At 44.5% G+C, this 16,227-nt stretch overlaps 1 protein-coding gene across 7 annotated transcripts in view; it reads right to left on the reverse strand.

Annotated features, from left to right (window-relative positions):
* Dpf3 (double PHD fingers 3) overlaps positions 1-16,227 on the reverse strand; it is a 257,440-nt gene that overhangs the window by 105,549 nt on the left and 135,664 nt on the right. For all 7 annotated transcript variants that reach the window (XR_015445026.1, XR_001182647.3, XR_015445025.1 and 4 more), the window contains exons 4-5: positions 11,681-11,808; positions 4,055-4,150 (exon numbers count right to left, since the gene is read on the reverse strand). Coding sequence is in view for 4 of the 7 variants with exons in the window: in XM_087195352.1 (XP_087051478.1) it covers positions 4,055-4,150; positions 11,681-11,808 (224 nt within the window). In the remaining 3 variants the exon portion in view is untranslated. The remainder of the gene's footprint in view (positions 1-4,054; positions 4,151-11,680; positions 11,809-16,227) is intronic.

Raw genomic sequence — 16,227 nt, forward strand, 5'->3', positions numbered from 1 at the left:
AGAGACTAGTTCATAGTCTGACAACGGGTATGATTTGGTTGTTCTCCAGTCTCAGCAGCAGTTGGAATTGGCCACTGTAAGGGACAGCAAGACAGCTTAATTGATACTGTGGGTAAAGCAGCTTCATACACATTTCAGCACAGGGAGGCTCACTCACACCCTTCTGGGTCTTTCCATGGCTCCCAGCATGGATAACATGTCCACAATGTCACTGTACAACAAGGAGCCATGAGCTGCCATTTGGCCAGCATCAGGAAGACCCCAAGTCTTGGGCCCACTCAGTCCTCCATGGCCAAGCCTTTTCTCTCTGAGGTTGAAATATGACTTTTCTTTCTCTTTTCCATCATTCAACTGTTCATTCAACAAGTAAGACTTTGGCTACATGCTGGGCACTGAGAAAAAGAAACACCTGTGTTCAAATCTTGCCTTCTTTATGACTAGGTTGGGTGATTTTAAGCACGTTACTTATTACTCTTGGAGTAATAATACTTTACCAGAATGAAAGAAGTTCTGGCCAACGGAATTATAATGTGAGCCATATTTGTCATTTTCATTTTTCCAGTATCCATATTTAAAAGAGGGGAGCTAGGGATGCAGCTCAGTGGTAGAACTCATGATTGGCAATCTCCCCCACCCCCCAAAAAAAGTTTTGTAATTTAAATTCAAAATAATAAAAAGAGACAAGTGCATTTAATTCTAATAATATATTTTATTTAACCAAATATATCAAAAATATTGCAATTTTAAATGTAATTAAAATAAGAATCTAACAATAAGATGTTCTGTATTCTTTTTTTCATAGTAAGTTTTTGAAATCTGGTGTGTACTGGACCAGCAGAAATAGAGGGCCTAGTATAAAGTATCTGTATCTGGCACCAACTTATCCTTCTTTGTGTAGTAGCTCTTTTTTTTTTTTTTTTTTGGTACCAGGGATTGAACTCAGGTTCTTACGCTTGTGAGGCAGACGGCGGAACCACTGAGCTAAATCCCCAGCCCTAAGTAGCTCTTATTATAAAGAGCCCACGACTGTGCCCAGTTTAAAGTAGTCAGGAAATATGAATGGTGGTAGCCACTATTATTGCTTGTGGAGAAGACACTAACTCCAGTTCACTGACTTCGAGTCCAATCTTTTAGACTTATGTTTGGAGTGCAGAAGATGTAAAGAGGACCATTTTCCACAACCTACTCCAGTAAGTTTTGTGGGAGAATAGGAGGAATGGAAGTAGGTCAAGAGGTACACAGCTCTTGGCGTTCATCAAAGGCCCAGAAATGCCAAGCTCCGAAGTCTCCTTTAATGATGGAATTAGTTATTCTTTATTTTGTAACTGCCCCCCACCATGAAGTAATGGGTCTAGGTAAGTTCACCCACAGCTTCAGTGAGGAACTTTATAAGGGCAGGATCAGGCTGACAAGACCCAAATTCACAGATCAATTTCAACACCACTAAAAGCAGAACAAGTGGACAACAGACCGTCTTGTGTAAAGCAGTAAGAAGTACATACCATCACCTACAAAAGATCTCTTGCTCCCCTCAAAATAATGTTTATATACACATATCCTGAGTCTATTCAAGTGTCTAATCAAATGGCAGCAGTGTCCCCTTTCCATGGGGAACATGTTCCAAGACCCCCATGGATACCTGAAACCCTAGATAATACCAAGCCCTATAATTTAAAGCCTTTTCTATCTCAAGTAAGGACTTATCACACACTGTGCCCATAAGCTTTGCAGTTCAGGGTATAGTTGCAAAACTAGGACAAATTTTTCTTTCTTCCTCTCAATTTCACAGATAGAGGATTTATTCTTACCATAGATCTTCAGAAGCTCAACATTCAATATTTCTTCTTTCCTTAAATCAAAAATTTTTACTTTTTTACTTAAAGGAAGCATTTTACGTCTTCTCCTTGGCCTAACCAAATTGCCAATCACTACTCTTGCACTTTGAGGCCATTAGTATATAGAATAGAATAAGAATCACTTGAACACAAACATCATGATACCACCAACAGTCTATCTGGTGTCCTGGACAACTATGATACTAAATGACTAATTGGCAGGTGGCATATACAGTATGGATACACAGGTGAGTCACATCTTGGGCATGACAGAGCTGGATGGCACGAGACTTCATCACGCTATTCAGGATGGTGAACAACTTTAAACTTATGAATTGTTTATTTCTCCAACTTTTCACTTAGTATTTTCACACTACAGTTGACCACAGGTAACTAAAACTGTGGAAATTGAAACCACAGAAAGGAGAAATTATTGTACCAATTTGGGGGAAATACTAGCAGGTAGAGGAAGGCATAAAGTACTACAACTCCATTAAATCTAGAACATAAGAAATTCTACAAGACAAACTAAGTTCTTCAACAAAAAACGGCCGGAGGGGGGGGGGGTGTATGTGATGAGGAAGAGGCATGTGTGAAATGAGACTTAAGTTTTAAACAAAAGAACTATAAAGAGGCATTTTTTTAGAAATCAGAAGGAAAGGATCAGGGACTAGACAGTAGATATGACAATAATGGTTATTTTTACTACATATGAAAATGATGTCTATTAAAGATATACACCAAGGTATATGATAAAATGCCTAGGATTTGCTTTCAAATGCTCCAGGGCAGGTGGGGGGGATCAAGCAAACACATAAACCAATAAAAATGAGGAGAAAAGAACAGATGAGATGAAATAGTCAAAGCATTGGTAATTGATGAACCTGGTGACAGTTATATAATGGAGCATCAGCCTGAGAAGGCCCATCTCCTGTCATCAGTACTGGACTACATGCAGTTGTCACCTGGGAACTTGCTTATCTCGTAGGTCAAGGCCCTACTCCAGGCCCACTAAATCAGAATTTCTGAGTATAGGCCCTAAGAATGTGCATTTCAATTATCTCTGTGTGATATTGGTTTGCACTAAAGCAAGAGAACCATGAGAGCCATAGCTATTATTGAGCCCAAATCCATGGGGCACACAAGACTAACCTCTTAGCCAGGGGAGTCCCACCTAGAGGCTGTGGAAGCCAGACCTTCAGGCCTAAAGGAATGCGTTCTCTGATGGAGCGTTGCAGTCTACCCCTTTAGGGCTGTTCCACCTGGTTTTTGTCCTACATCCTCAAAGGTCTGCAAAGAAAGTGCCTTTGAACTTGTATAAGAGGCCTCTGCAGAACCAACTTGGATACCCAGTTTGGCTCCCTCCCCCGTAGGGATGACGTCTACATCTTCATTCCTCTGACCATGGCTTCCCTCTGTCATCCCCCAGCTCAGACCCCTTCCTTGCCTGTCCCAATACCATAAGCCTTCAAGGTCATGCCAAATCCACTGGGGACCATAAACTGCAGCTCCCTGCTTTCTTAACAGGCTCCTAATTCTACCTAGGGAAGTACATCCCAAAGCAAATGTCCTGGCCCTGTCATTCTGGACAACCTCACACCCAGCAAGTGTGACTGTTAATCATTATATGTCAACTTGACTAGATTAAAGAACATCTAGGAGACCAGTAAAGCACACTTTTGAACATGTCTGGGTGGGTCATGGAGCCATGGCTTCGGGCACTAATGTGGTCCCTGGTCCCCTCCTCTCTGGCACTGTTTCTGGGCTCTGCTATGAAGTGAGCCTCTTTGCTCTGCCTTTCCCTTCCGGCTGATATTTCTGCCATGGATCCAGCAGACCATGGACTGGAACCTCTGCAACCATGAGCCAAATAAGCCTCCCCTCCTTTAGGTCATGGGTGTTTGATTGCAGCCAAAGGAAGGCTGACCAAGACAGCAAGGCAAGGAACTTTCAGCCCCCTCCCTGACAGTCACGAGTACAGCAGACATGCTCTCCTCCTCCCCCACCCTCCCCCGGAGTATCTCTGCCTCCTCTCCTCACTCCTGCCAGCTCTGAACGCTTCTGGGCTACTAACTAGGATGACAGCTTCTCCAAGTATGACCTTGGGCAAAACAATGTCCCAGCTACAGAGGGATCTGGAATCCATGGAGGCATCAATTGTGTGCCTGGCCTCCACCTCTCTAATCCCTTCCCTTCCTTCTGGTATCCCCCCCACTTACCCGTCCTCGGGTCCTATTCTTCCGCTTGGGAATATCCTCTTCTAGATCTTCCTCTTCATTCCCTTCATCTACATTTTCATCATTTTCCAAAACTCTCTGGAATGACAAGAAAGTCAATAGAAGAGTTGAGAAATAAAATGCAAAGAAAAACACATCGAGGGTAATTTTGGGAGTGTTTCACTGTCACTGATGTTTTGCTTTTGTTTTATTTTGCTTTGTTTCATTTTGTTTTGTTTTGGAGTACTGGGGATTGAACCAAGGGCCTTTGGCACTGAGCTGCATCCCCAGGCTTTTTTTTTTTTTTTAAGTTTTATTGTGACACAGGCTCAAAATAAAGTCACTAAGTCACTAAATTGCCCAGGCTGGGCTTAAACTTGGCAGTTCTCCTACCTCAGCCTCCCAGAGTCCTGGGATTACAGACCTATTCCATAAATTTACTTCTATAATTCCAGCAAAACTTATTTCTCTAATTTTTGTGTTCCTAAAGGGCCACCTGAGGGTCTGGGATTTAGCTCAGTGGCACCGCGTCTGCCTTGCAAGCCCAAGGTGCTGAGTTCAATCCCCGGTACCAAAGAAAAAAAACAAAACTAAAGGGCCACCTGAGAAATATAAAAATCTGTTTCTCCTTTCTCTACCTTTCTGGAACCCCACCCTGTTTGATGAAAGCAAGTGACTTCCTGTGCCCTTGACTGGAATGTAACCCTAATGTGCTGTTCATAATAATCCATTGTTAGCCAGGCATGTGGCAAATGCCTGAAATTCCAGCATTCAAAAGGCTGAGGCAGGAGGGTCACCAGGAATTCAAGGCCAGCTTGGACTACTTCGCAAGACCCTGTCTCAAATGAAATAAAATAAAATAAAAATTCATTGTTATTTTTAAAGAAAAATAAATTTTTTTACAACCTATGGAGTTAAAAATCATGAATTCAAATAATCTCTCTGCAACAGCCCTTGGAGTCACATGGCAGGCTAGAATTCCATTTCCATTCTACAGTTGAATAAACTGAGGCTAAAAACCATTTTGACTGTTCAACACCATACCAGGAAGCCCTGACAAAGCAAGGTCAGGTTCATAATTCAGATTCACATTCATTCCTCAGCCCTCAGGACTGAATTCCAAGGTGCATCATGGCATACTCTGTATGCAGGGGCCTAAGTGCCTCACTCCCTTTAGAAGAGAGGACAGGAGGAGCTAAGGTGTGTATCTCCAGGCTTACAGGAGGGACAGGAGATTGTCGCAGAGGACCCAGCCCCCCACTGTGGAAGTAGGATAAGAGGAAAGAGGCTTGAAGCTCACTGGATTCCATGTGAGGGGCCCTGGGCCGTTCTTTATGGGCTCACTGTGTGACCTCAGACAAGCGATCACCTCTTCACGCCCCAATTATAGAATAGGAATCCATCCATTTAGTGTAAAACATTTAGCTAATGCTGACTACATAGCAGGCCCTGTGCTAGGCAAGCTACAAAATGGCTACAGTCCTGGCCCCCAAAAGACCTTACAGTTCTATACAAATAGATCTAGTTAAGGGAGGACAGATTGAAACAACATACACAACCATATAATTCCCAGTGCTATCGAAACAGTGATGACCAAGTTCCAGCAGCTACAAGAAGGTGTAAGAAGGCAATTTTACCTAATCTGAGGGTCAGGGAAGGCTTACCTGAGGCTGGGACAAACGTTGGTGAGATGTGGAGAAATGGCAGAGCAGCCCAGAGAATGGGGGCAGGTGGGAGAGAGGAACGAGTTCTAGGCAGAGAGAACAAACTCCCTGAGGCAGAGGGGACCACTGCTTGCCCAAGGAGCAGAAAGAGACAGGGGTGACCAGAGCTCAGTGGGTCAGGGAGACACAGCTGAGATAACACTGGAAAGTGGGCAGGTACCATAGCTCAGGATGACCCCAGGATCCTTGCAGTGATGGTGCGTGCACTGAATGAACATCCGATGTCACCATCGCTGTCCAAGGGACCTCCTGGACAGGACACCACCTCTGGCCTGTCTTTAAAATGGGAAGCCCAGCCAGTGATCGATCCTCTGCTACTGCCTTCCTGCCCAACTGTTGTGCCCCAGTCACAGCAGACAGGATCAGCTGGTCACACAGCCCTTCCAAAGAGTGCAAGGCAGTTCTAGTGAATTCTTCTCTGGCTTCTCTACTGGTTTTATTTGGGAATGACCCGCCAACACCACGTATGGGTGTCCAGGCCAGGCTTAGCCCTTGAACAGAGAAGCAGTTTGCTTGCTGGACACAACCTCTAACCCATAGCTAGGAAATGTTGGCCCAGGTCCACAGTAAGGCTCTTGGCTTCCTGACCTGCTGCTGGGATACTAGTAAAAGTCAGAAGAGACAATGACAGGTCAAATGCAATGTGGCCTTCAGTGACAAAAGCATGCTCTACACATAAGGTATAGTTATTAGGATTGTTGTTGCCCACCGTACAGCTATCTTACAACTTTCTGGATCTTGGAGTCATTTAATCATGGTAAGTTCCAAGAGTCTGGAATGTAAAGGTCATTGCCTCTGGCATCTCAGTACAATTCGGACTCCACTGTTGCTTTTTATGAAAAGGGTATTTATGGCCTCAGTGTGGACTCTGGGTTGGAAGGTAAAAGGCAGGCAAAAGCAGCTGGGCTGGTCCCCAAGTGCCACATGGCCTCAATGTCCAGAAGTGAACTGGCTTCTCTTCTCCCTGAGGCTTTGTCCCTCCTCTTCCCATCAGCTCCCTTGGGGCTCTAGAACCTCCAGGCCACACCCCGGCCTCAGATATGCTGGCAGCTCCCCACGTGTCTGCATTTCCTACAATGTGGCCCTGACCCCAGAAATTTCTTTATGCAACTCATCACTGGGGAGGAGCCAGGAGATGCTAACAAACAAAACTCATTCCAGGGCTCAGGAAGCAGAGGGGGAGTCCTGGGTTGGGAGTGAAGGACAGGGTTGGTCCAACATAGAATCAGCTGTTGCCCTGTGACGTACCGGCAGACCCTGCCCAAGGACATAATCTGGAAAATGAATACATTTTAAAATAACTTTTCTGTTACCCTAAATAGTCTCTACAGTGACAGTAACAGGGGTTTTGTGGTTATGTTTTTTAAAAAGATAATTCCTTTTCAAAGACTTCATTGTCTCTGGCCAGGACTACTACAAAATTCCAATGTCCTTCCCTCCACTATTGGCCCTGCATCTACTCTGCTCTTCATGCAAAGCCAGAGGGATCTTGATGAAATATAAATTCTCTGCCCTAATCAAAATCCTCCAGGCTGGGGATTTAGCTCAGTGGTTTCACCACCTGCTGCGCAAGCGCAAGGACTCGAGTTCGATCCCCGGTACCAAAAAAAAAATCCTGCAGTTGGCTTGGTTTTTCATTTTACATGAAACCAAAAGGCACTTGGATGCGATGCCGCACGGGGCCTGCCTGGGAGGCCTGGCCCCACCCACCTGGCCACTCCCACCCTGGGCTCTTCTCTTCGCACACCGTGGTCCTGCCACACCGGCCTTCAGTCTGTCCTGTCCACACAGCAAGCTCCAATCTGTCTCAGAAGCTCCCTGAACCCTGGCCCTCTGCACAAAAGCTCCTCCCCAGGATTCTCTTTTGCTGGCTCCTCTCATGCTACTGGACCAAGGCTGAAGCCTGCATCTCCTTTAGGACACTCCCTAGAACCTGTCTCCCTGTTATACTGAATCTTCATGCTGCTCGTTCTTCTCACAGCATTTGTCCAAAATTGCAGTTATTTTATTTACTTATTTTCTGTCTGTATGTCTATATGAGTGGAGGGGACAGATCTCTCTTGGTCCCCCTGTTCCCTAGCACTTAATACTTTGTCTGTTCAGAGAAGCTCCTTAAACTTTGGTCAAATGAGTAAATGAAAATGAAAGAAAATGTATATAGCCTGTGTGCTACATATTTAATAATGTAAAGCTAATAAAAACATGTAAACTCATTTGGCTTATGGTCCCGTTTCAGCTTCCATCATGGTAGGTAGGAGCTCCGTGCTCTGCACATGGGAGCCACTCAGCCTCTGTCAAGGCTGATGACACAACCACGATGACCCACATGCAGGCTGAGCCATGAAGAACTCGAAGCCCCCTCCATCTTTACATGTTGTCAGATACCAAGGCCCCTGGGCAATGTTTTTGTTTTGTCTGTTGATTCTGTCAAAATACACTAACTAAGCAAAACACACTCTCAGGTATTACATAGTGATGACAAACCCCACTTTGGACATCTGAAAATCCAAAAATGAGGGAAAAGGTACAAGTAATACATGATTGTCGGGAGCAATGCTACATAATTTTAGGGAAAAATCATTTGGTTAGCCTAGTTCTCCTGCCTGCAGCCCAGCTATGGAATTCCGAGACATAATTGCATTTTGGCCTCAGGTCACAACTGAGACCTCAATGATGCGGTGATGCTGTCTGTGATTCTCCAAGACAAGAAACATCCTGGGAGCTGAGAACATCCTGGGAGGAACAAACATCTACTCAGTTCCTCCTTGATCTTGGATTGTTACATCTTATTTACACAGGATGTACTGAACTCTCTGCAAGTCATTCGTTACATTTGTTTCTCCCGCTGTACTGAGTACTGAAGAAAAGGTGCGGTAAACTGGGGGCTTTCGTCTTTGCTGCCCAGAGCAGCACCGATCAGACCCAAAGCTCAGCTTCTTCTCAGTCTCATTTTTCTACCTTTCCTGTAATTCGCCTTGTGCTGCCGTGGCTCTCAGGAGACTAGGACTTTCTGCAGAGGTTCTAGTAACGTCCTGTTCCCAACATATGACCAGCAAAACAGAAAGAGAGAGAAGAAAGCAGTATGTGTCCTACACATCCCGGGCAAAAAGAAATCCTTCTGGCTCTATGGGGACCATGAAAGGCTCGATGGGGAAGCTGCCACTGAGGCTGAGCCCACAGGCTGAGTGGAATGTGTGTACACGGAGATGGAAGAAAAGGCAGCCAGATAAAGGGCCCAGCACAACCAAAGCACATGAAGAGCCGAGGATGAAAAGGAGTTATAGGAAAACTAGCTGAAGAGCCTGAATACTAGCTGAGGAGCTGAGAGAGGAGGCCCGGGAAGGTTATGTCCACCATTCTGGTTTACTTAGTGGAAAGTAAAAGGTTTTTAGGAAGGAAGTGACACATGCAGAGCTGTGCTTCAGGACAAAAACATAGCTAGCTAAGTAGGGCATAGAGGAACTGACTGGAGCCAGAGCAACTTATCAGAATCTGGTCTCTCATGTACGCACTTAACACATATTCCCTGTGCACCTACTAAGTGTCACATGCTGTTTGGGGCCTTGGGACATAGTAGTGACCAGACAGACAATGCCTTGTGGCCTTGGGGAGTTTATATTCAATTGGAAGAACATAATAGCATAATCAATGAAAAAATTTCAAAGTATGGATAGTGATGAGAGAGAGAGACAGAGAGAGAGAGAGAGAGAGAATGGGAAGTGTCAGGCAGAGGATGTGGTGTTAGATGCTGGGATGGGAATACACCTCCTAAAGAAGGGGGATGAGAGCAAATAGCTCAAGCAGGAGAGGGCAGAGCCCTGCAGGTGGCTGGGGAAGAACCTCCCAGGCAGGGCTGTGGGCCAGAGCAAAAGCCCAAGGCAGGGACAAGCCTCATGTGTGCTGGAGCAGCAAAGGGAGGTCCATGTGTGCCTGAAACAGAAGAAGTGAGGGACAGAGGAAGGTGCCCCGTCAGAGAGAGGTGCCTTGCTTTCAGGGCATACCACAGTGACCACTGAAGGGTTTTGAATACAAGAATAATAGGAGTCAACCTTTAAAAAGCTCCCTCTCCAGTGGCCAATTCAGACACTGGAATATTACTCCACACTAAAAAGAAATGAGCTACCAAGCCATGTAAAGACACAGAGGAATTTTCCATGCATATTCCTATGCAAAAGGAGCCAATATGAATAGGCTGTGTGATCCCACCTGGATGACATTTGGACAGTAGGAAGACCAGTCACTGCCAGGCATCAGGAGGGAGGGAGGGATGTATTGCAGAGCACTAAGGATGTTTAGGGCAGAGAAACTATTTTGCATGATCCCATAATAGTGGCTACATGTCATCACACATCGTCCAGACTCATGGGCTGTCCAACACCAAGAGTGAACCTAACATAAACCATGAACCTGGGAACACTGATGCGTCAGTGCAAGTTTATTGATTTTAATAAATACGGTGGGAGATGTTGATAATAGGGGGCTATGCATGTATAGGGGCATAAGGCATAGGGAAAATCTCAGTACTTGCCTCTCAATTTTGCTATGAATCTGAAATTACTATTTTTAAAGAATTATTTTTTAAGACTCTTTCTGAGGAAGGAACAGGGAGACCATTGAAAGTTACCCACAGCACTCAGAGAAGAGGTGACAGTGGCTTGGACCACCAGTAGCAGTGGATGTGGGGAAAGGGGGCTGTGCTCTGGATTTATGTTGATGGCAACAGGATTCCTGGTGCATGGAATGTTAGATATGAGAGAGAGACAGCAGTCAGAAATGACTGCAAGGTCTGTTAGACAAATAAAGCTTAGAGTTAATGAGGATCTCCACTAGGACTATAACTCACGGGAAGTAGAAGAGGGAAAAATGTAAGCCAGGTGGCAGCAACTAAATGGAAAAGACGACCATTCATCTTAACACAGGAATGGCAGAGGAGGAGGCCAGATTCACTGATTCATTCAAGGTCTGTATTGAGCTCCAACTCTGTGCTGATTTGAGCAAGGATTTGAGAACACAATGCTGAACGTAACAGCCTGCTCCCTGACTTGAAGGAACTTGCAGCTTGGTGGTCCTTACTAGGCAAACAAAACTGTAGTTTTATTTTTCATTTAATCATTATTTTAATAAATCACTGAATTAATTAAATATTAAATGAACATAAAATTATATACAATGTATATAACAAAATATAAAATTAAGTGTGTAATGTAAATTTAATATGATTCAATTCTATTTCACTATTAATACCATTATTTTATATTAGCATTAAATGATATTATTGCAATATTTCATGCCCACCATTGTATTTGATAATAGGGATTCAAGACCAGTAAGAACTAAGAAATGGGAGGAGCATACCATAATAATCCTGTGTCTCAGAGCTGAAGTGGTGGCATGAACAGAGCGTGGTGGGCACACAGGGACAGAAGCCACCATCCCTGCCGGGGGAGGACTAGACTGGCCTTAAAGATGAGCAAGTAGTGCTGGGAAAGGCTGAGAGGTGTAGTGAACCGGAGCAGAGGCTGGGGTGTAAGAGGCAGGGACTCACTAAGTGAAGCAGACACCCCAAGTTTCAAGCCTGGAGGATGGACTGTTCCATTCCACAGGTGCAAGGGCTCAGTCCATTTTGTTCATCATCATGTCCCCAAGACCTAGCACATAGTATCTGCCTCTCAGCAGGCTCAGTAAACATAGTTCTGAATGGAGAAGTAGGAGAATCTAGGAGAGGGACAGATTTGGGACTATAATGACTTCTTCTATGGGGTGTGGGGTGCATTAAATTGGAAAAGAATTTGTGAGCTTCCTGGTACTGGTGCTAGAAGGCCAGCTGGGACACGGCCCTGGGCCTCAGGAGGACAGCCAGAGCTGGTGGGCTGCTCTGCAGTGCCTCCAACAGGTGTGGGACTACCTGGATCTCCTGGATGCTCTCCTCCTCTCTGGTGTCCACCTTCTTCTCCACACCCTCACCTCGCAGCAAGGCTTCCAGTGTGGTGCTTTCTGAGGTGAACCCATCCTTCTTCAGGGGCAGCTCCACTTCTGAAAACAACACAGAAAGGCATGTCAGGCCACCAGAAGCGTGTGGGACAGGAAGAATGGCCCTTGTGGACATGCAGGGACCAGAGCTCCTGGGCAGGACTCCAAACAGCTTGGTGGAATAGGAACACTGGAGTGGGGGGAAGCTTTTCCATCTTCATTCTGTAATCCCATGGATAGATCCCAACCTGGAGAAAGCTGAGGCAGGGGAAAAAGGGTGCCAGGGGAATATGGGATCAGACCACTTTGAGTCTCTGGCTGTATGACTTTGGGCAAGATGCTCAAGGATTCTGAAGCCTCTCCATATACAAAGAGGGATAACAGGCCCAATGCCAGAGTTGTTTTGTGGGGTAGAAAAATGTTCATTTATATGAAAGTGTTCGGAAGACTCTCAAGCAGTATACCAACATTGCCCTCCATTGTTATTGTCTTCCCCTTTGTCTCAGCTCTTATCTGACAATGTGATGATCTCTCCTTGGCCATGCTGCCTGCCCAGCTCTGCTGTGCTCCATGAAAAGCTATGTCAGACTCCAGAGGCTGTTCTCATTGACTCATGAGAGAAGCGGAGCTCTAGAAATCCAAAGAGAAAGAAGGAGGAAGGGCAGATGTACAAGAGGCTCCAGAGCAGCAGAGTGAGAGCTGCAGTATCCACACGCCAGGGGAGAGAGAGAAGTTGGGGCTGCAGGGCATTTTTCCTGAAGACATTAGGATTTGATCAGCTACCTGAAACTTTAAGTAACTGGGTATTATAGCTTTGATGTTGAATGACCTCAAAGGGCCATGTGTTAAAAGCCTGGGCCCAGTGTGGCCCTATTGGGAGGTGGTAGAAACTTCAGGAGGTAAGCCCCAGGGGGAGATTCTTAGGTCCCTGAGGGCATGCCCTTGAAAGGGCTTGTGTAACCTCCATCTCTTCCACTTCCTCTCTTTTGCTTCCCAGCCATGAAGTGAGCAGTTTGCCCTGCCACATACCCTACATCATTGCCATCCAGCATCCCCACCAGAACCCAAAGAAATGGGTCTGCCTGGTCATGGACTGGAACCTCTAAAACCATGAGCCAAAATAAACCTTTCTCATTATAATTGTCTCAGGAATATCATTATTATGATGGAAAGCTGACTAACACACTTGGCCAACTGTAAAAATGGCAATCAGGTTCATTCATCTCTGCTTCTGAGGCAGACCAGACAGGGTACCTAAACCCCTTCCTTAAGGTGTCCACCAACTGCAAACTTACCAGAGGCCTTTTAAAAAATAAGAACAGAAACCTAAGGTATGACTATCATATTTAGATTTACTACAAAGTTTTCCTCCAAACTTTCCTCTGATCCTGGACTTTACACACACACACACACACACACACACACACACACTTAGATGTGTGGTTCCTACTATTATCTCAGGTAAAATGGATGCAAGAACAGGAAGCAGTGGCACTCCAGAAAACAGCCAGTGGAAACAAATGGTTTGCTGAAATAGGGAAATTGGAAATTTAGTGTAGAGACTATATACAGATGTCTGAGTAGGATAAAGAGAATGAAATGGGGATGGTGAACCACCCCAAGGGACCCATTTCTACTGCCATTCCTTCAAAGATAGAGGCAGAGTCCTTGCAAGAATCTGGAGAGAGCATCACAGCAGAGGCCCAGCTGTGGATTGCAGCACAGGAGCCCAGACACCAGGGAACCAAAAGAACCAATGTATCACCCAAGCACTCTCTCCTTCCACCCTCTACCTTCCGGCTATGCTATCTCCCATTGGTCAACCTCAACCAGAAGCCAGAGGGCAGGGAACCCCATTGATACAGCACACCAAAGTCAATTTCCTGGGGCACAGAGCAGTACGAAGGACAAGGAGTGGAGATAGAAGGGCAAATGGAAATAAGCAGCACCATCCAGCCCTGCTCCACCAGGCTTCCTTCTGGCTCCAGCAGAACTCTACCTACCTTTTCCATCTCTTCCACTTGAGACAGTACAGGCTCACTATAAGGAAGATCCCATCAAAACTGAAGAAATGAACCCAGAAAAGAAAGTGGGAAGGAGAAACGGTATCTGAAGTCTCTCAATAGACAGGTCTTTAGGATTTTTCTTATCAAAAAAAGAACAGAGGAACCACTTCCATCAAGAAGCACTACTACTAACTCTGCCATCTCTCCAACATACCCAGCCATCTATTTATATTCAACAAATATGTACTGAGCACTCACCAGGTGACAACTCCTGTGCTGAGACTGGGAACTAAGAAGGGACCAACGACAGTCTCTGTTTGGGGGCAACATATAGTCTAAAGAGACAGATATAAAAGGCTAAATACAAAATAAAGATGCAATTACAAAGTGTCATATATGCTATGGAGGAAAACAACAGAGTGCATGTGAAAAATTAAAAGTGGTGCTATTTTAGATCAAGGAGTTGGGGAAGGCTTCAGTGATGAAATTACATTTAAGTTGATAGTCAGAAAATCTTCAAGTGTCTGTTCTAATGAGTTTGGAGCGTGCAGCTGCACAGCCTGCTCTGATGACATATTGCTCTCTCTCCCAAGTCAAAAAGTCTTCCAAATGTCTAATCTCAAACAATTAAAGTGTGTTTCCTCATGTCCTGTCCTCAGTCAAAAGAGAACAGCTGGTCACCATCCTTCAAACTTATAATAATCATATATATATTTGAAGTTCATGTTTTACTATCCCTCTTACCTTTCCCAACACAATCCTGTTTCCAGAATTGTACAATAATTTAGAACTGGAAACAAATATTTTACAGCTGGAAAGGGCCTTATGGGTCACTGAATTCAATCATCTCATTTTATAATTGAGGCATCCTGGGCTCAGAGAAGTTAAATAACTTCACCAAAAGCCACACAGCAGAACAAAAATGCAGACAAATGATCTTTGAAGATGCCACTGAGATCATGGCAAGAACCCCCGTTCATTGGAATCTCATTAGTAGTTGACAATCCAAGGCTGAGCCCAACTCTTCTTTGGTTCACTTGTATACACACAGAAGACTGGCCACATGGGAAACACTTAAAACAGGATAGCTGCTATTGCTAGGTGTCATTTAATGCCCCGCCACACCCAAGAGCAGCCATTTGACAGGTGTGGACAGTGCAGTTAGGGAGATTTAGGACTTGCTTACTATCACAAGGAGCAAAGTCCAGTCAGCCTCCAGAGCCCAACCACCTAAGGACTGTAAGGACTGTAAGGACTCCTCCTGCCTCTCTTTGGCCCTCCCTTGAAAAGTCTTTTTCCAAACCTTTTGTATGTTTCCATTGTATTCCTAGACTCTCCCCATAGCTTTGAAATTTCAGGATAAAAGGCAGATCTCTACTCAACTGAGGGCAGTTTGTGTAATGCGGCTGGACTCCATGCTGTCTGAACATCCTCCTGGTGTGCTTACCTTCCCCCGACGGTATCAAATCCATACAGAACTTTCCATCTGCTGTGAATTTCCTCCTCCTCCTCCTCCTCCTGCTCCTACTCCTTCTTTTTCCCCTGCTAAATATGCTTCCATCCTGATTTCCCAAAATTCAATCTCCTCTCTTGACTATCATTAACCAGACTACCAGGTAGAAACGGTGAGAAAATCAACAGTGAAAATGGAACCAAATTAGAAAACTACAAAAGGCTGTCCCTCAGGCAAAGAGCTCAAACAGATCTCCAATGGCACCTAGAGTCTAATCCCTTCACCAGGAAAGCAAAGCACAGAAAGAGGCTTTTCCAGGATCATTTAGTGTTCTCATTCTTCCCTAACTACCAATATTTAATTTGGCTCATATAAGTTCTGCTATTAGATATCCCTGGAGTCATCCCTAGCCTTGCCATTTATTAGTAGTGGACCACAGGCTGGTTACTTAACCTAAATCTCTATTATTTCATGTGTTAAATGGAGGTGATCATAGTATCTGTTTCATGATGCTAGAGTGAGAATCAAATAAGGTAGTGCACCGCATTAAGAATCTCCTAAAGGACCCATCAAACAACTCGTGTGAGGTTTATCAGTTTTTATTTGTTTTGTTTTATGTTTTATTCAAAACTTGTATTCCAAATTAGATCATATACACAAAGAACCTGGGACATTGTAAACGCACTACAAATGCTGAATCAAGTTTGAATCATTCTGGTTTTAATTATACAGCTACACTGTCCAATAAAAACATAATGTATACCATTTATATCATTTTAAACTTTCTAACAGCCACATCTTAAGAAGTAAAAAGAGGCAGGTACCATCAATTTCAATAATATGTTTTCTTTAACCCCATATTTCCAAAACATTGCCATTTCAACATGAAGTGAATATTTAAAAATTGATGTCATTTTACCCTTTTGTAGTCACATTAAGATTTCAAAGTCTGGCTCGTACTTTACTCTTACAGTACATTTCACTTCACACTACCACATTTCAAAGGATCCATAGCCACACATG

The sequence above is a fragment of the Heterocephalus glaber genome, unplaced genomic scaffold (genome assembly GCF_053883595.1).
Source record: "Heterocephalus glaber isolate CG9 unplaced genomic scaffold, H.glaber_assembly_v1.0 deba00001608, whole genome shotgun sequence".
Taxonomy (NCBI): domain Eukaryota; kingdom Metazoa; phylum Chordata; class Mammalia; order Rodentia; family Bathyergidae; genus Heterocephalus; species Heterocephalus glaber.